At 44.3% G+C, this 21,043-nt stretch overlaps 1 protein-coding gene across 2 annotated transcripts in view; it reads right to left on the bottom strand.

The window, feature by feature from the left end:
• The window catches only part of kiaa0586 (KIAA0586 ortholog), a 654,782-nt gene that overhangs the window by 11,982 nt on the left and 621,757 nt on the right, over window positions 1–21,043 (bottom strand). The window contains exon 32 of one of the 2 annotated variants that reach the window (XM_068039229.1): window positions 12,177–12,233. The exons of the other annotated variant lie outside the window; for it this stretch is intronic. Within the exon in view, the coding sequence (XP_067895330.1) occupies window positions 12,177–12,233 (57 nt within the window). The remainder of the gene's footprint in view (window positions 1–12,176; window positions 12,234–21,043) is intronic. 2 annotated transcript variants of the gene reach the window in all.

The raw sequence follows: 21,043 nt of genomic DNA, 5'->3' as shown, positions 1-21,043 counted from the left end.
ACTGCCCTTCTGCACAGAGCGAGTTACTGGCTTGTCTGCTTGTCAAAGGTAAACTCCAGCTTTCACAGAGATGGACAGATGTCTCAGTGTATTCTCTGGTACCTTCTAATGAGAGTCAAGTTTAGAAATTTCAATCTCTCAAGCCTCATGGTGAATGTTTAACCCTGGAGGGCTTTACCCTTTCAATATTACTGTCCCAGGATGGTTTTGAATGTCTTGCTAATGAAAACAATCTCAGGTAGTTCAATCAATAGTACAAGCCATTGTTTTGGGTACAGACTAATCAGACATGTCTCCACTTTGATGCCTTGGAACATGCAAGGTTTTTGAATGAAAATTGTGGTGGCCATTTTTAGCTGTGGGAAAGTCTTTGTAAAAGTTGTCTGTAATATTCCAGCTTTCCTTCTTTTTAAATTTAATGTAAGTTTCCAATTGATGAATTAAAAATCCTCATTTGGCATAGCATGCTTTTGTGACACCATGTGGCAATCAAGACTCCCTGAGATAAACTAGCATTAACTGTCAAGTGAAAGGGATTCCACTCCATCAATGTCGAGCTGCTTTGTAACCACTGAAAGATTATCATGCATCATGTGTGCACAAGATACCCAGGGAGCTGCTATGATGCCGTCATCATGCGCCGGTCAAGTCTCTTACAAATATTCACACCTCCAAGCAGAGTCAACAGATGGCTCCTTGGAAACATGGGCTAAACTCTAAGGACGTGACCGATGAAACCGGTGAGAAGCCCTCCCATTAGCACCCAGGAAAGGTACAACTGAAGCCATATGACCATGAATAATCATTGAACAAGCCATTGGAATGCTGAAGATGCTTTTCAGGTGCATGGTCATCTGAGGGCGCCGTTCAGTAAGCACCAGCAAGAGTGTCGAGAATGATACTGGTGTGCTGTGCCATGCATGGCAGAGAGGATGCAGGATGACGAAAGTGATAACCACTCTGCATCATTGGAGGAGGAGGGGCAGGAGGAGAAAGAGGAGCCTGATGTGGCCATAATACCTGCAGCCGCTCACTTAGCTGTCGGGGATGCCCGGCATGGACTCATACAGGCACTCTTCAGCTAATCTGAGGCAGTGCAGCAATCTGCACAGCAATGCTGAATCCGCTGTGCCATCCCCCTGCCGTCAGATGTGGATATAAGGAGATATCTCAACAGAGAGGAAAGGTGCACCTGCAAAATCTATTGGTCTTAAAAGTGCTGTGCAGGAGAAGGCTGGTGAAGTCAGAGTGAGGAGGTTAGAATTTGAATGTGGCATGCCATTCACCATTCCTGCCCTGATGAGATCTTTGAACCTCTTTTGGCACTGAGTGAGGGACCACACTTCTGCTGCTTACCTCCTCAACCACTTGCAGCCATGCCTGCCCCCTCTCGTCCACTGGGAACAAAATCTCTCTGCGGACCCTTACAGCCCACAGCATAATGTCTAGGGATGCATCAGAAAACTGCGATGCAGCCTTCCCTTGTTCAGATTCCATTACTCAAGTAACTGGCTCTCTTGCCACTTGTAGAATGTTTGCATTCTGACTCTCACAGGGTCCCTTTAAATAGTGAAGCTTCAACAGTCAGGTACAGGTCATGATCATGCCCGCCCACTCTAATTGGTCACAAAACCTGGAAGCGGGATGCTAATGCCGTGGCTCAGTTAAAAAACCACTGAAAACATCCGGGTTCCCAATGCACGAATTGAGCCTAACAAGTATTTTTTGATTTGATTTAGATTTAGAGATACAGCACTGAAACAGGCCCTTCAGCCCACCGAGTCTGTGCCGACCATTAACCACCCATTTATACTAATCCCATATTCCTAATACATCCTCACCTGTCCCTATATTCCCCTACCACCTACCTATACTAGGGGCATAACATCCTTGCTTTTGTAATTGATTCATAGAGAGATACAGCACTGAAACAGGCCCTTCGGCCCACCGAGTCTGTGCCCATTTATACTAATTCTACATTTATCCCATATTCCCTACCACATCCCCACAATTCTCCTACCACCTACCTAAACTAGGGGCAATTTACAATGGCCAATTTACCTATCAACCTGGAAGTCTTTGGCTGTAGGAGGAAACCGGAGCACCCGGCGGAAACCCACACGGTCACAGGGAGAACTTGCAAACTCCACACAGGCAGTACCCAGAACTGAACCTGGGTTGCTGGAACTGTGAGGCTGCGGTGCGAACCACTGCGCCACTTGTGCCACCTATTCTATGCTTCTACTTATAAAGCCAAGAATCCCATATGACTTTTAAGCAGCTTTCTTAACTTGACCTACCACCTGCAAAGCCTTGTGTATGTACACCTGCAGGTCTTGCTGTTCCTGTACCTCCTTTAAAATTGTACTATTTAGTTTATATTGCTTCTCCTCATTCTTCCTACCAAAATGAATCATTTCACAGTTCTCTGTTAAATTTTGTCTACTATGTGTCTGTTCATTTCACTATGTCCTTGTGAAGTATTTTCTGAAATTATTCATAGGATGTGGGTATTGCTTCCAAGGCCAACATATATTGCCCATCCCTAATTTCTCGAGAAGGTGATGGTGAGCCGCCATCATAAATCGCTGCAGTCCGTGTGGTAGAGGTATACCCACAGTACTGTTCGAAAGAGAGTTCCAGGATTTTGACCCAACGACAGTGAAAGAACAGCTGTATAGTTCCGAGTCAGGATGGTGAGTGGCTTACAGGGTAACTTGCAGGTGGTGGTGTTCCTATACGCCAGCTGCCCCTGTTCAAAGTGATAGAGGTCATGTGTTTGGGAGGTGTTGTCGAAGGAGCCTTGGTGAGTTGCTTAGTGCGTCTTATTGATGGTATAAAGTACTGCCACAGCACCCCCAAGCTGCAGAAAATGAAGGTTTAAGGTGGTGGATGGGTTGCCAATGAAATGGGCTGCTTTGTCCTGGATGGTGTGGAGCTTCTTCAGTGCTATTGGAGCTGCACTCATCCAGGCAAGTTGGGAGTATTCCATCACATTCCTGACTTGCACCTTGTAGATGGTGGAGAGGCTTTGGGGAGACAGGAGGTGAGTTACTCACCACAGAATTCCTAGCCTCTAACCTGCTTTTTTTGCCATGGTATTTATGTAGCAGGTCCAGTTAAGTTTCTGGCCAATGGTGATCCCCAGCATGTTGATGGTGGGGGATTCAGCGATGGTAATGCCGCTCAATGTCAAGAGGAGGTGGCTGGATTCTCTCTTATTGGAGATGGTCATTGCCTGCCATTTGTGTGGTGTGAATGTTACTTGCCACTTATCAACCCAAGCTTGAATGTTTTCCAGATCTTGCTGCATGTGGGCACGGACTGCTTCATTATCTAAGCAGTTGCAAATGGAACTGAATACTGTGCAATCAGCAGTGAACATCACCACTTATGACTTTATTATGGATGGGAGTTCATTGATAAAGCAGCGGAAGAATATGGTTGGGCCTAGGACACTGCCCTGAGGAATTCCTGCAAGGAAATAAATTAAAAAAAATAAGAATGAGATTATTGGCCTGGAATGACAACCATCTTCCTTTGTGATAGGTATGACTCCAACCAGTTTTCCCCTGATTCCCATTGATCAGTTTTGCTGGGGAACCTCGATGCTACATTCAGTCAAATGCTGCCCTGATGTCAAGGACTGTCACTCTGACCTCACCTCTGGAATTGAACTCTTTTGTCCATGTTTGAACCAAGGCTGTAATGAGGTCTAGAGTCAAGTAGTCCTGGTGGAACCCAAACTTTCTATCGGTGAGAAGGTTATTGGTGAGCTGGAGGAGAAGCTGCAGATGGTGGTGTTCTCATGCACCTGCTGTCCTTGTACTCCTAGGTGGTAGAGGTCGCTGGCTTGTGAGGTGCTGTCGAAGGAGCCTTGGCGAGCTCCTGCATTGCATCTTGTAGATGGTACATAATACAGCCACAGTGTGCTGGTGGTGGAAGGAGTGAATGTTTAAGATGGTGGATGGGTGGCAATCGAGCGGGCTGCTTTGTCCTGGATAGTGTTGAGCTTCTTGAGTGTTTTTGGAGCTGCTCTCATCCAGGCAAGTGGAGAGTATTTCATCACACTCCTGCCTTGTAGATGGTGGAAAGGCGCTGGGGAGTCTGGAATTGATTCACTCACTGCAGAAAAGCCAGCTCAGATCTGCTCTTGTAGTCACAGTATTTATGTGACTGCTCCAGTTAAGTTTCTGTTTAATGGTGACTCCAGGATGTTGCTGATGGGAGATTTCAACAATGGTAATGCCATTGAATGTCAAAGGGTGGTGGTTAGATTCTGTCTTGTTGGAGATGTTCATTGTCTGGCATTTGCATGGCGCTAATGTTACTCGCCACTTATCCCAAGCCTGAATGTTGTCCAGGTCTTACTATATGCAAGCTATCGACTGCTTCAGTACCTGAGGAGTTGTTAATTGAATTATTTATTATATTTCCAAGTCCCGTGTTATCTGCAAACTTTGAAATTACGTCCAGTATATAATAATATATTTTAATATATATCAAAAAGAGCTGTATTCCTAATATCGACCCCAGGGGAACACCACTTCATCTTTCCCTCTAGTCTGAGAAACAACTGTTTACCATTACTCTCTGCTTTCTGTCCCTTAGCCAATTTTGTATCCAAACAGCCACTGTTCCTTTAATGCCTTGAGCTTCAAGTTGCTAACAATTCTATTATTATGTGGCACTTTATCAATTACCTTTCAAAAGTCCATACCATCAACCACATTGGCCACATTCACCTTATTGTGTCTAACTTTACCCTTTTTTTGTTAGGATGACCACATTTTCCCAAGTCCAAACCTGATTAAGGATTTCAAAAGAGCATGTGGCTGCCCTGATGGCAAAGCAAGTTTATTTAGTGTGTTTTAGTGAGTCATAGTCCCCAGGTTTAATCCCTGTCTCTGTCAAGTTGGCTGATTTCAACGAGGGTAATAGTTGAATTGTTTCAACTTCCTCAGCTTAAGAAGGGAAATACAGGCCACCTTCACACTCCTGAGTGCTTAGCTAGTGATCCTCACTGGAACTGCATGTGTAGTTATTGGGCGAAGACAGCATCAGGCTTGACTGATGTCTGCTGCTATCGAATAGCCTACTAATGCTCACCATCACATGAATAATAGCCAATTGGGTGAGGTACCCAAGAGTTCCTATTGCCCATGGAATTGAACCCCTTTACAAAAGGAAACGAGGGGAGAAAACTGGAATGGAAAAAACATGTGCACATGCAAGATGGAGCCCGAATTGCAAATTTGCAAATGTACAAACATGAAAATATGTTTGTTGTCTCTGCACATAAACATTAAAGATTGTTTTTTAAAAATGCACCATTTGAAAATCAAACTTTTAATGTAATCACAAATTCATCTGATAGCCAGCTCAATACAAGATGCTGGTCACCCTATTTCTTGTCGGAAAACATATCTCTGCTCCATGTTTTGTCTTTGGTAACTCCAGACGCTCATCTTGGTAATGAATGCACGAGTAATCTGATTCACAGCCCATGGAAGGACTACTAATATCCAGGTGTAAAGCCTGGCTACCCGACCCGAACCCGACTAGACCCGACTACATGTGTCGGGTTCGGGTCGGGTCGGGTCGGGACGGGACGCAATGCCAAGTCCAACATTCGGGCTTGGCTTGGGTCGGATGGGGCTAGACATTGCTTCTGAGAAGTCACGGGATCAGGCTTACCCATGACTCCCCACAACTCCAGCTGCAGGAATAGCCTGCTGCTGAAACAGATGAAGGAGATTAGTGTTGGGTCGGGTCGGGTCGAGCGCAAAAAAAAATTAAAGGGCCCGGGCTGGCTGTGGTTGGGTCGGGCCCAGGTCGGGTTTTAATTTTATACCCGAGCCAGGCTTTACAGGTGGGATTTGTCTCCCAAGCCCACAATAACCTAACAAGAAGAGTGAGAAAGAAATATCAACATGATCTCTTTAAAGAACAGTGGGTATATGTGGTTAACTACATCGGCAAAGGTTACCTTGTTCCTGCACCTGGACATATTGGATTGGCTGGGTGCTGCATGCAAAGGAAAATCAGGTGGGCACTCTTATGGATGTACAATCCTTGCTGCCTGATTTTCCTTTAAGTGCTGTGCCGAGGCAATCATCTATGTCCAAGGGAGAAAAGAAAAATCTGACCCACAGTCAACAAAGTTGCTTAATTAATTTTTTGCACTAAATTCCCACTGTTACGACCAGGTGAGAAAGAGGTCGAGGGTTCCCTTTCAGCCTTCACCTGGCCTTACTGTAACAGGGTTTAATTTTAAACAGACTGTGTTTTTAGCTCCCCCTTGGTGAATCCTTGTTCGCCACTTTCCAATTATAAGGCAAAGAAACCAGCACAAACAGGCTTTCTGAAGTTTGAAGAAAAAAAGTAGAAATTTATTTAAACTTAAACTCTAATTCGGTTAACGTCTACAGATACACACCGCGCCCACGCGAGCATGCACATGCGACACACATATGCAGATAGAGACAGAAAGGAAACAGAAGATATAAAGTGGAAAGGTTTGAGGCAATATCTGAAGAGTTGTTGTTACGGTTCTTCGAGCTCACTGTAGAGTCCTTGATTGTAGGTAGATCTTGCTTTTTGTTGGGGCCCAGTATTCTTCTTAAACCTTGTTCACTGTAGCAGACTTTTCCCTCTTGGGGTTCATGTGTCTTCAGTAGGTTTTGGAGTTCCATGAGACAGATATGGCGGCAGGCAGACAGGAGAGGAGATCTGCTTCAGTCCAGGAGCATTCTGCTTTCTGCAGGCTCTCAGTTCAAAAAAAAACCCAGACTGCCAAACAAGTTAGTCATGTGACTAACTGGTTTGACCACGTCTGTTTGTGGATTGTATTGGAGCAGGGGAGAGCTCCTTTGTTCCAATCACTGTCTGTTAATATGCAAAAATGTCTTTCCAGCCAGGGGCCTGGCAACCCCTTGTCACAGGCCTTCTCTTCTTCCCAGCAACAATTTGAAATTTAATGTCCATGTGGCAAAATTAATGTGCCTCATTCTTGGCAGGTGGGGCCTGCATGACACCCACTTTGCATTATTACTTACATTGCCTAATTCAAATTACTGGATAATTTTTTGTGTGGTGATTGTTAAATGAGTTTGACTTATCAGGAGTAGACTGCAACTTTTTCTGGAGTTTGATTTCAGTATTTACAAAGTCTGTATCACTGTTTGTGCAGACTCGGAGGGCGGAGTTCCAGACCGGTAAGTATAAAAAACTTACCTCGGGGATTCTCGGAGCAGACTCGGAGGGCGGAGTTCCAGACCGGTAAGTATAAAAAACCTACCTCAGGGATTCTCGGAGCAGAGTCGGACGGCGGAGTTCCAGACCGGTAAGTTACCTCGGGTGGGGAAAAATAACTGAAAAAGTGACGTCACAGGAAAGCTGTGACCTGATTGGCTGGTAGGGAATCTGTACCGAATTTGAAAATAAAACTGATAAAAATTGATTAAAACACTAATTAACTAATTAATAAGTAGAATAACTAAACCAGAGGGAGGAGATTACTGTATTTAGACAGCATTTAGTATTTATTGTAGAAATCTAGTACCTAGGGACCATATAGTTAAGTGTATCATAATTTAGTAAGGATTTAATAAGTATTTATTTAAAATTAATTTATTAATTAGTGCCAGAAATGACAGAGGGGTGAAATGCTTCACCTGTGAGATGTGGGAGGTCCATGAAGCTTCCAGCGTTCCGGGCGACTACATCTGCAGGAAGTGTACCCAGTTGGAGCTCCTCACAGACCACATGGATCGATTGGAGCGGCAACCGGATGCACTTAGAAGCATGCAGGTGGCGGAAAGCATCATAGACAGCAATTTTAGAGAAGTGGTTACACCCAAGGTGCAGGCAGATAGATGGGTGACCGCTAGAAGGGGCAGGCAGTCAGTGCAGGAATCCCCTGTGGTTATCCCCCTCTCTAACAAGCATACCGTTCTGGATACTGTTGGGGGGGGGATGGCCTATCAGGGGAAAACAGCAGCAGCCAGAGCAGTGGCACCACGGCTGGCACTGTTGTTCAGCAGGGAGGGACAAAGCGCAAAAGAGCAATAGTTATAGGGGACTCTATAGTCAGGGGCACAGATAGGCGCTTCTGTGGACGTAAAAGAAACTCCAGGATGGTATGTTGCCTCCCTGGTGCCAGGGTCAAGGATGCCTCTGAACGGACAGAGGGCATTCTGAAGGGGGAGGGTGAACAGCCAGAGGTTGTGGTACACATCGGTACCAACGACATAGGCAGGAAGAGTGATGAGGTCCTGCAGGGGGAGTTTAGGGAGTTAGGTAGAAAATTAAAAGACAGGACCTCTAGGGTTGTAATCTCTGGATTACTCCCTATGCCAGGTGCCAGTGAGGCTAGAAATAGGAAGATAGTGCAGCTAAACATGTGGCTGAGCAGCTGGTGTAGAAGGGAGGGTTTCAGATATCTGGACCATTGGGCTCTCTTCAGGGACAGATGGGACCTGTACAAGAAGGACGGGTTGCATCTAAACTGGAGTGGCACTAATATCCTGGCTGCAAGGTTTGCTAGCGTCACTCGGGAGGGTTTAAACTAGTGTGGCAGGGGGGGGTGGGAACCAGAGCAGTAGGACAGCTAGTGAAATAAATGAGGAGGACATAGTAAATAAGGCCAGTAGGACTAAAAGGAAGAGCAGGCAGGGAGATGTTGCTGAGCACAGCGAGACTGGTGGTCTGAAGTGCATTTGTTTCAATGCGAGAAGTATAACAGGTAATGCAGATGAACGTAGAGCTTGGATTAGTACTTGGAAATATGATGTTGTTGCTATTACAGAGACTTGGTTGAGGGAAGGGCAGGATTGGCAGCTAAGCGTTCCAGGCTTTAGAAGCTTCAGGCGGGATAGAGGGGGATGTAAAAGGGGTGGGGGAGTTGCATTACTGGTTAAGGAGAATATCACAGTTGTACTGCGGGAGGACACCTCAGAGGGGTCATGCAGCGAGGCAATATGGGTGGAGCTCAGGAATAGGAAGGGTGCAGTCACGATGTTGGGGGTTTACTACAGGCCTCCCAACAGCCAGCGGGAGATAGAGGAGCAGATATGTAGACAGATTTTGGAAAGATGTAAAGGTAACAGGGTTGTAGTGGTGGGTTATTTTATCTTCCCCTATATTGACTGGGACTCACTTAGTGCTAGGGGCTTGGATGGGGCAGAATGTGTGAGGAGCATCCAGGAGGGCTTCTTGAAGCAGTTTGTCGATAGTCCAACTAGGGATGGGGCCATTCTGGACCTGGTATTGGGGAATGAGCCCGGCCAGGTGGTCAAAGTTTCAGTGGGGGAGCATTTCGGGAACAGTGACCATAATTCCATAAGTTTTAAGGTACTTGTGGATAAGGATAAGAGTAGTCCTCGGGTGAAGGTGCTAAATTGGGGGAAGGCTAATTATAACAATATTAGGCAGGAACTGAAGAATTTAGATTGGGGGCGGCTGTTTGAGGGCAAATCAACATCTGACATGTGGGAGTCTTTCAAACGTCAGCTGATTAGAATCCAGGACCAACATGTTCCTGTGAGGAAGAAAGACAAGTTTGGCAAGTTTCGGGAAGCTTGGATAACACGGGATATTGTGAGCCTAGTCAAAAAGAAAAAGGAAGCATTTGTAAGGGCTGGTAGGCTAGGAACAGACGAAGCACTTGAGGAATATAAAGACAGTAGGAACTTAAGCAAGGAGTTAGGAGGGCTAAAAAGGGTCATGAAAAGTCATTGGCAAACAGGATTAAGGAAAATCCCAAGGCTTTTTATACATATATAAAGAGCAAGAGGGTAACCAGGGAAAGGGTTGGCCCACTCAAGGACAGAGGTGGGAATCTATGTGTGGAGCCAGAGGAAATGGGCGAGGTGCTAAATGAGTACTTTGCATCAGTATTCACCAAAGAGAAGGACTTGGTGGATGATGAGCCTAGGGAAGGGAGTGCAGATAGTCTCAGTCATCTCATTATCAAAAAGGAGGGGGTGTTGGGTGTCTTGCAAAGCATTAAGGTAGATAAGTCCCCAGGGCCTGATGGGATCTACCCTAGAATACTGAGGGAGGCAAGGGAATAAATTGCTGGGGCCTTGACAGAAATCTTTGCATCCTCATTGGCTACAGGTGAGGTCCCAGAGGACTGGAGAATAGCCAATGTTGTTCCTTTGTTTAAGAAGGGTGGCAAGGATAATCCAGGAAATTATAGGCCGGTGAGCCTTACGTCAGTGGTAGGGAAATTATTAGAGAGGATTATTCGGGACAGGATTTACTCCCATTTGGAAACAAACGAACTTATTAGCGAGAGACAGCATGGTTTTGTGAAGGGGAGGTCGTGTCTTACTAATTTGATTGAGTTTTTTGAGGAAGTGACGAAGATGATTGATGAAGGAAGGGCAGTGGATGTTATCTATATGGACTTTAGTAAAGCCTTTGACAAGGTCCCTCATGGCAGACTGGTACAAAAGGTGAAGTCACACGGGATCAGAGGTGAGCTGGCAAGATGGATACAGAACTGGCTCAGTCATAGAAGACAGAGGGTATCAGTAGATGGGTGTTTTTCTGAATGGAGGGATGTGATTAGTGGTGTTCCACAGGGATCAGTGCTGGGACCTTTGCTCTTTGTAGTATATATAAACAATTTGGAGGAAAATGTAGCTGGTCTGATTAGTAAGTTTGCAGACGACACAAAGGTTGGTGGAGTTGCGGACAATGATGAGGATTGTCAGAGGATACAGCAGGATATAGATCGGTTGGAGACTTGGGCAGAGAAATGGCAGATGGAGTTTAATCCGGACAAATGTGAGGTAATGCATTTTGGAAGGTCTAATGCAGGTGGGAGGTATACAGTAAATGGCAGAACCCTTAGGAGTATTGACAGGCAGAGAGATCTGGGCGTACAGGTCCACAGGTCACTGAAAGTGGCAACGCAGGTGGATAAGGTAGTCAAGAAGGCATTTGGCATGCTTGCCTTCATCGGTCGGGGCATAGAGTATAAAAATTGGCAAGTCATCTTGCAGCTGTACAGAACCTTAGTCAGGCCACACTTAGAATATTGCGTGCAATTCTGGTCGCCACACTACCAGAAGGATGTGGAGGCTTTGGAGAGGGTACAGAGGAGGTTTACCAGGATGTTGCCTGGTCTGGAGGGCATTAGCTATGAGGAGAGGTTGGAAAAACTCGGATTGTTTTCACTGGAACGACGGAGGTGGAGGGGCGACATGATCGAGGTTTACAAAGTTATGAGCGGCATGGACAGAGTGGATAGTCAGAAGCTTTTTCCCAGGGTGGAAGAGTCAGTTACTAGGGGACATAGGTTTAAGGTGCAAGGGGCAAAGTTTAGAGGGGATGTGCGAGGCGTTTTTTACACAGAGGGTGGTGAGTGCCTGGAACTTGCTGCCAGGGGAGGTGGTGGAAGCAGATACGATAGCGACGTTTAAGAGACATCTTGACAAATATATGAATAGGAAGGGAATAGAGGGATATGGGCCCCGGAAGTGCAGAAGGTGTTAGTTTAGGCAGGCATCAAGATCGGCGCAGGCTTGGAGGGCTGAATGGCCTGTTCCTGTGCTGTACTGTTCTTTGTTCTTTAGTGCATAAAAATCTACAGAATCTTGATAACATTGACAGTTCCACATTTAGGAAGTTATTCTGCACACTGCTGTCACTGCTTAGATGTTTCACATTGAAAAAATACTTACCAAGACCACAACTACCTGGAAACAAATAAGCAAACTACCAGCACCTGCAAGAAAAGGCACATTTCTCCCATTCTGGAAGATTTGGGACAATATTATTTACATGTTTTCTCTTAAGACTGGATTCCAAATACTTTGACATCAATCACTTCCAGCTGCACACTTTAAACGCTGTTTTTCCCAACAAACCTGTTGTCACAGATGGTGTTCTCTAAGCAGAAGTGCTATCCCAATGTGCTTGAATGGAGCACCTGGGGCTATTTCTTGCAACATAATCAAACTTTCAGGGATCAATGACAGATTTTCTTTCTAACAGTTTCTTGGGCATACAAAGACGAGCTCATTTCTGGCTCATCCTCATAAGTTACTTTGGAAAGCCAGATGGTATTATAGCACATTGAAATAGATCGTAGGAAGAAGTCATCTCAAAACAAGTCTCTCAATCTAATCTGTGTTACTTTGGTGATCTGTTCACTGTCTTACCTGGAAGTTGTGTTGTAACATAGACATTTGGCTCAACATGCATTAGATCTGTGTCACCTGTTAATATGAGAAATATGCTGCATTAATGCTGATTTTACAACGTGTAATCCTGGTGTGCGTAAATGCATTATACCATCTGCAATATAATTTTTCATTTTTTCATGCTTCATGATCTTCTGAATTATCATCGAATCTATATATTAAATGCAGTATATGGGGTTTGTGAATCATTGAAAACTCATTATCAGTACCTGTTACTACTGTAGTGGTGGTGCTGTGATATGTATTTTCATACGAATGTACGAATTGATAGATGATAATAGACCAAGGTCCATCTAGTTCACCGTTTACTATCCTGGTAGTTGCACAATACAACAATTATGGTGTTGTTGACTGCAACAGAACTCGACATGAGGTGAGAAAACACCCAGTGCTAGAATGTACAGGTCCAAAGCCACTTGTTCCTCCCAAGCATGTTATACTTTTCAATGTTAAAGGTGTCATACTGTGAGACACTCAATAGTTGGTATTTTATAATAAGAGTATATCATCCTGTGGTTGCATCATCTGTCTAGTTTAGGTCACCTCAAACTGCTGCACTCTATGCCCCTGCCACCCCAACAAAGATGTGTTCCTTCTTCGTCAGACCTGCTCACAACCTACAGTTCTGCACATGACAAATTCCTTCCCCACCATAACCTGTTCCTGTACTTCAGGAGTCTGGATTTTCATGCTTTGAAACCTTAGGACCCTTAGTGCTATTACCCACTTAGCCCTGCCAAATCATAGATCCCTAACCTCTTGTGCTGCTAAATCCCAATAATTCATTCCCCAATTCCAGTGCTACTAAACTCCAGCATTATTCCCCAGAACTAGTAACACCTCAGATTACTCCCAGAGTACCTCTAAATCATTTACTCCCCCCACTCCTGCATTATTTGAAATGCCAGGTTCCTATTTCCAACCCTGGTATATCCTACCTACTACAGTCCTTCTTAATAACTTTATTTTGGGCAGGAACTGCTGTGCTTACACACTAGTGTTACTGATTATTACCAGGTAAGAGATAATCTCCTGAACTAAAAAATGGGATTTAGAAACAGATAGCTTGGCTAAAACACAGCCTCAGTCAAGGTGAAAATCTTCATTCCCAGGGCTGAAAAAACGATCAACAGAAGATAAATGGAATAAGCGGATAAATTCAAATCAAGGCTGAACAATTTCAGAAGAAGATGATGATTCAGTGATGAACTTAAAGTAAGATTCTCCTTAGCTGCTGTATTGTTACCTGCACTGCAATTGTGTGAATTGCCTTTCAAGAAGTCTTAAATCACGGTTCCTTATAGATTTTTTCACTCAATGCAATGTGTTTAACACATCGATAAAGTATTGTAAAATTAAACACGTGCTGAACATTCTCCAGAACAGGATCAATGTTAAACACACACAGCAATACAGTCATGTACTGTCCTACTGCTACCCTGTTATATAGGCCATTGTGTAAAGCAGGCAAATTGCATTTGTACAAATGTCTCGTTGTAAGCAGTGGGGACTGTATCTTGTGTATTTGGGATATCAAAACTGCAAGAAACAAAAATTAAGAACACAGGAAAAGGTGCATATAATAATAATCAAGGCAACAGATTTACAGCTTTCGTAGAAAAATGGAAACAGAGGAATTGAATTTTCCATAGCACCATGTCTTAAAAGTCACTTTAAAACAGCAGTCCTGGTAACAACTCCTGTTGCGATAAACAGCACATTCCTTGTGAACATTACCAGTGGAGATTCATGAGTAATGTAAGCAATGTACGGACACGCACATTCCCTATTGGTCACTCTTCAGACTTCAAACTTCCGGTAATACACTTTGCCATATGTAAGTTTAGGCAAACGTAAGCACTCTTCTTTCTCATCACCTCCTCCTCACCCACTGCCCTCCCCTCCCTGCCATTCAACTTGGCATTCTATCCCTCAAACTTAATTCAAGATGGTGCTCATCTTCCATGTTCCAAATCAAGTTAGCACTCACCCCCTCCCATTAATGCTGTTTTTTTTCTCCCTTGTTATTGCCCACAGTTACTGCTGATATTCTCCTTCCTCCTCCATTACAAGGCAATGATTCTAGTTGCGTTCAGCTCTAGCTACAGATACTGGAGGCCCTTTGTACCTCATCCATGTGAGCATTCTTTATATGAGCCTGAATAGTGAGTGAAAGCTGTCTATTCAACCATGAAAACAATACAGCCAAATTAAATACTAACAACTTATATTTATATAGTGCTTTTAACGTAATAAAACATCCCAAGGCACTTTACAGGAGCATTATAAAACAAAATATGACACCAATCCATAAAAGGAGATATTAAGTCAGATGACCAAAAGCTTCGTCAAACAGGTAGGTTTTAAGGAATGTCTTAAAGGAGGAAAGTGAGATGGAGAGGCCGAGAGGTGTAGGGAAGGTATTCCAAAGCTTGGAACCTAGGTAACTGAAGACGCAGCCACCAATGGTGGAGCGATTAAAATCAGGGATGCACAAGAGGCCAGAATTAGAGGAGTGCAGATATCTTAGAAGGTTGTGGGGCTGGAAGAGATTACAGTGATAGGGAGCGGGCGAGGCCATGGGGGATTTGAAAACAAGGATGAGAATTTTAACATCAAAACGTTGCTTGACTGGGAGCCAATGTAGGTCAGAAAGCACGGGAGTGATAATGGAATGGGACTTGGTATGAGTTAAGACATGGGCAGCAGAGTTTTGGATGACCTCAAGTTTATGGAGAATGGAATGTGAGGGGAAAGCCAGGAATGCATTGGAATAGTCAAGTCTAGAGGTAACAAAGGCATGAATGAGGGTTTCAGCAGCAGATGAGCTGGGACAAGGGTGAAGTCGGGCGACGTTATGGAGGTGGAAATAGGCGATCTCAGTGCACGAATGGCACAAATATGAGGTCCGAAGCTCATCTCGGGGTCAAATGTGACACCCAGTTGGGAACATACTGGCTTAATCTCAGGGAGAGAAGTGCAGTCAGTAGCTAGGGAATGAATTTGGAGCGGGGACTGAAAACAATGGCTTCAGTCTTCCTAATATTTAATTGGAGGAGATTTCTGCTCATCCAGTACAGGATGTTGGATAAGAAGTCTGATAATGTAGCAATAGTGGAGGAGTCGAGAGAAGTGGTGGTGAGGTAGAGCTCAGTGTCATCAGCATACATATGAAAACTTACACCTTGCTTTCACATAATGTCGCCGAGGGGCAGCATGTAGACAAGAAATAGGAGGAGGCTGAGGATAGGTCCTTGGGGGACACCAGAGGTAACAGTGTGGGAGCAGGAAGAGAAGCTATTCTAAGTGGTACTCTGGCTATGTTTAGATAGATCAGAATGGAAGCAGGTGAGAGCAGTCCCACCCAACTAGACCACAGTGAAGGAGGATGGTGTGGTCAACCGAGTCAAAGGCTGCAGACAGGTCGAGAAGGATGAGGATGGAAAGATTACTTTTGTAAGAGTCATTGTGACTTCGATAAGAGCTGTTTTGGTACTGTGGCAGGGATGAAAACCTGATTGGAGGGATTCAAACATGGAGTTCCGGGAAAGATGGAAACGAATTTGGGTGGTGACAACACGTTCAAGGACTTTGGGGAGGAAAGGGAGGTTGGAGATGGGACACTAATTTTTAAGGGTGGTCGGGTCAAAGGTTGTTTTTTGAGGAGAGGGGCGATGATGGCAGATTTAAAGGAGAGAGTAATAACACCTGACGAGAAAGAACCATTTACAATATCAGCTAACATGGGGATCACAAGGTGACTTTTGGTGATCAGAGGTTTAGTGGGTATAGGATTGAGGGAACAGGAGGTGGGTCTAATGGACAAGATAAGCTCAGAGATGACATGAGGATTGATAGGAGAGCAACTAGAGAAACGAGCACCAGGCTAGGGCCGACTGCTCTCATTCAATGTCCAAACATACAACTTCTCACAAAATCAGTGGATAGTGATCAAAAATGGAAATCCTGGCTGATTTTTCTTTCTCTGACCCAGAAGTACTCTGGTCAATTGTAGCACCCCAGCTGCTACACTGGCTGACATCATCTAACTTGGCACATACTGAACAAACAAATCTGGGGCCTTCTATTACGCATGGCTTGGTCCTTACTGAGCTGCGCATGTACCCACTTGGCCATCAGCAGAGTCAACTATTATTTCCATTGCATGTGTGACCTTGTTGCTTGTAGGTTATTGAGCTATACTGACCTCCCAAACTTTGAATATAAATGGCACTTCACAATTGCTCTGTGAGAATATGAATTTGTTTTCAGGTACAGATGCAAAGATAGTGCCCGATGCATTGTCTTGACCCAAGTATCAAAATGTTTACTGGTAAATGTGGAAATAAGACCCATGCTTCCAGATATGAAAAGCATTAGCCAGCATAGAATTATTATTTCTCATCAAATAGTCTGTTTGATATCTGATTACCCTTCTGCCTGTATCTTCCTCCCTGATTCTCAGCTCCTCTTTACCTGAAGGCATCAGACACCTTTTTAAATATCACTGTTGGAAGGGGAACAGGATGTTTAAAAGATGATATTGAACTAATTTGATAAAAGCAGTTTCTATAAGTCACCAGATAGAAATTTTCAGTCTTTACAAGCATAATTTGATAGAAACCTGATGGCTGAAGACTGCAGGATAATGGTCATGGTTTACAACAATGAGTGAGCACATTGGAAAAGAAACAAACTTTCATATCTGGACTGCTACAATTGTTCCACAATATGATAATTTTGCAATCTATGATGGCTTTTCAGTTTCATATTCTTCTGCGTTTTTACTATCCAGACAGCTATCATTTTATAGTATCATGGTATAGATCCTGGCAGCATGAAACAAATATATGTGGGAAGTTTGTCCTGATCCTGCACTCATGTACTGGATCACCTAGGTGCAATATACAGACATAAACCAGGCAATGGAGCATCATATGCCAAAGTTTCCATCCAGTAATTTAAAATCAGCCAGGCTCCCTTAGTGGGGTGTTATCTTTCCTGCCCAATTTTCCTCTGTGTACTAGGTGATCCAATATACTCAGATACAGGAACAGGAAATTCTACCTCATGTGGTTGAGTATGCATGGGTAACATATTTTGCTGTTCACACTTGAAGACAAATTCACAGACTCAGAGTAGAAAGATTTTGAGGAATGGATTTTTTTAATTTTGAAAGATTTTGAAGAACTGAATTCCTTTTTGTTATAGTGTTTTAAGGCTGTGTTTTGTCCAAAAATCAAGTTTATTTATGTCTCTGTAAATGTACTCTATCCTACTCTACGCAGGATAATTCCATTGCCAATGCAACATGCTGGAAGCTTAAGCCAGTCCAGCTGCATCCAGACACCTGATGATATATAATGGAAGCTGGAACTGCTACTCGATTTTCTTGTCCTGACCTGCTCTTCAGCTTAAATACAAAGCTTATACTTTTATTTTAGCAGGACAAGCCAGGTCAGCCAGTGGTGATAATTGAAGGAGACGCCAGTGATTGTAAACCAGAAACAACAGAAGCTTTTCGAGGCATTTTCCTGATTTTTCTTTCTAGCAGTAAAAATGGGACAGCTTCACTGGAACAGGGATCAGAAATTTTGAATACTCAGCCTAGGCTGAGCATCTAGGGACCAATATTTGAACGTTTGCAGCTAGATTTTAGCTGTTACTGCTGGGTAGTGCTACTGAATGCTCATAATGTTAAAATCTACCTGTCGATCTCTCAGGGGTTCAGCTAAGCCATTACAGACCTGAAAGGTACAAAGGTCAACTCCTGGGCTGTGTTGATCCAGCTGATCTCTTCTGGAGGGGGCGGGGAGGGGGGGGGGGGGGGGTGGCGGCAACACTTTCCACCTAAGTTTGCACCTTAAAAATGGGTACTTGGACAAGGTAGTGGAGGGAACCAGGCACCAATGGAACTGCACTTCAGCAAACAATCAATTCCAAGGGGATGGAAGGAGAAAACTGGCAAAATAAAGGGAGTAAAGAGACAGTGAATATAAAACATGTACATGATAGATGTTGTGAATGTGTACATATTAAGCAGGGTTTGTATGGAAATATTGCTTTCATTTTATTTTTTGTTAGTTATTGCAGGGGGTTGAACTGATGGAAGGGAGCATCACCAATTCTGGACACAAAACCCGTTGTCAATTACACTTCTTGGGCAGAATTGAATGCCCCCCCCCACCACCCCTGGAGATGGGCTAGGACGCGGGGGGGCCCATAGAATTGCAACAGGAGGTGGGTGGACAGAAGGCCTGTCACTTTCCTGTCACACCCCGATTAAGTCGGGGGCGGGAAAGGCCGAAGATGGCCTTCCTGAGGCCAATTGCGGCCCTTTAGTTGCCAATTAATAACCAGTTAAGGGCCCCTTCCTGCTGCTGGAATTAAACCAGTGGCAAGGAGGGCTTTCACCATGTGAGGAGGTCGCCCAGTAAAACGAGGCAGCCTCCTGCGGCTTTGGGTGGGTGGCCTCCTCCATTCGCAATCTGTGGCCCACGGAGGGCCCCCAGCGGCAAAGGCCACACCTCTGATAACACCCGTCTGCCCTCAACGCCAACCCTCCACTCCCATCGCTGGGGCCTGCCAAACTGGCCCCGGCGAACCCGCCTCACTTACCTCCTCTCCAGGTCTCCAGCGCTGGACCTGCTCCCAGGTCTGGTGCAATACCGGCAGTGGTCACCGCTCCTGGTGGCACTGCCAATACTACTGAGCTGCCGGCCCTCTGATTGGCTGGCAGCTCTTGGTGGCGCGATCCCCATCCTTAAATCACATAATTGCCCGAGTGCCATTGAATCATGCCGGGAGGCTCCAAAAGGCCATGGCAGGGGTCCCCTCGCCTTTTAGGTCTGGCATCGGGAGCCCTACCGGCACGACTAAATCCAGTCCCTGATGTCCATTTCAGCCATGGGTGAGACCTAAGTCATGATGGACTTGCTGACTAGGTGTTATCAGTTTGGGAATGAACACTTTCTGCCAATAACAAGAAGTGCTTGTTACACATAAGTAATCTTTTACCTACACTGCTGTGGCAGTAATCTGGGGGAGTGAATCACTGATCATTTTTGAATCCGTCCAGCTTTTATTCCATCGATTTCAATGAGTAATTTCTAACTGTACGGTATGAATTTCCAATCTATCTCTCCACAAGGATTGCAAAGTTAGAAAGCACCCCTTATATGCTTAGGTCTTTTTCTGCAAAACATGTAGGTAGAGGAGAGGTACTTTCAGTCTACCTTAATATTTTTTCTAATGTCCTCTTTCCCCTTCTCATTAAATATTAAATTAAATTGTTAGTGTTGCGTGTTATTAGATAAAGGAATGCATAATTACAGCCCACATTCTGTCTGATTTCATTTTTTGGGAGTGATTTTGTCCAAAGGTAAAAGGTGCTGTAGTAAATTTTTAAAGATGATACAGCTGTGACTAAGCGCTCATCTGATAAAAATTGGCCTTTTCAACATAAAAGCTAACCTCCTCAGAGAGCCTAGCAAAAGACCTCAGGATCTCAGAATAAAATAATTGATAAACTTTTGATTCTTTGTATTTGATGTAAAACAACTGGGCAAATGTGAGACACAATTTGATGTTTTTAGAGCAAGTAGATGGTATGCAGTTTGCGGCTGATAATCTCACATGTCGGATTTACCCAATGTTAACACAGCTCTGATGAATGTTGAGGATGAAGGACGCTGGGGCGAGGGAAGCCTGGAATTATTTTAAATAAATTGTTTTTCTGTGAAAAAGCTATGTTACTGGCAATATTGCTAGTGAATCTCATCACATTCATAAAATAGCTGAATTTGTTAGAAATATATCCCCGATGAAAATGCATTTCCACCATATCCAACCAGGTGGCAGCTGAAATAATCAGGAATGATCTTGTTGTTTCAACTTGAAATTAGCTCTGATGTACTATGGGCCTGCTCCAATAATAAATTCTTAGCCTAGCCCACATCCAGTAATAACATTAGGCACTCACATTCCTAGTATCCATGGGGAGAGGGAATAGTTAGGGCCACAACAGACCCTACTTATATTGGCCTAAGTTTTTATGCAGGCAAAAATTAACAATGAACACGCAGTATCTTAACTGTATGCAGAGGCTTTAAGTGTAGGCCCAATTTCTAGCCCGAGGCTTTCCTGCCTGCTTCTCGGAATGTCTCCCACTGTCTCCTGTACTTTTGGCCCTGCTCCAAACACCCCTTTGCAGCCTCTTCATGGCTTTTAATACTGAGCCCCAAAGGGTCGACAGCTGCCTTGGCCACTGCTTCTCTGCAGTTTTGCCTGCTATTCCTGTCGTTCTGGCTAAAACTATACCATCTGTTATATTTGAAAAAATATAAACAGAGAAAACAAGAAAATAACATTAAAGAGAGCATGAAAATAAATTTCAAAAAGAAAACATGAAGGAGGAAAGCAAATTTTAAAAATGAAATGAAAATAACAGCTATTTAAATGGGTAGTATTATCCTTTTGAAACAGAAAGGTAAAGCTTGATCTGAAACTTGGGGGGAAAAGTTTGTTAAGGCCCATTTTCGGGCGAGGGGATTGGGACATACAAAACCCATGCCCACTCCAGTTGAGGCAGGTAACACGCAAACTTCGTGCTGCCTCCTCATCTAAATGATTTCAGTTGCAGACTGGCTGCATGCTCAACAGGGGGCCCAGCAGCATGTGTGGCTAGAATGACGCACGACTAGCTGGCACCTCTTAAAGGCAGCCTGCTCTCTTAAAAGGGAGCTGCACTCATTGTACAGAAGCTGTAGCAGACTGTCTGCCGAAGACTTGGATAGAAGGGAAGGCACAGAAAATGAAGCAACAGG

This window comes from Heterodontus francisci, chromosome 9, assembly GCF_036365525.1.
Source record: "Heterodontus francisci isolate sHetFra1 chromosome 9, sHetFra1.hap1, whole genome shotgun sequence".
Taxonomy (NCBI): Eukaryota; Metazoa; Chordata; class Chondrichthyes; order Heterodontiformes; family Heterodontidae; genus Heterodontus; species Heterodontus francisci.
This window is presented reverse-complemented; position numbering and strand designations above follow the sequence as displayed.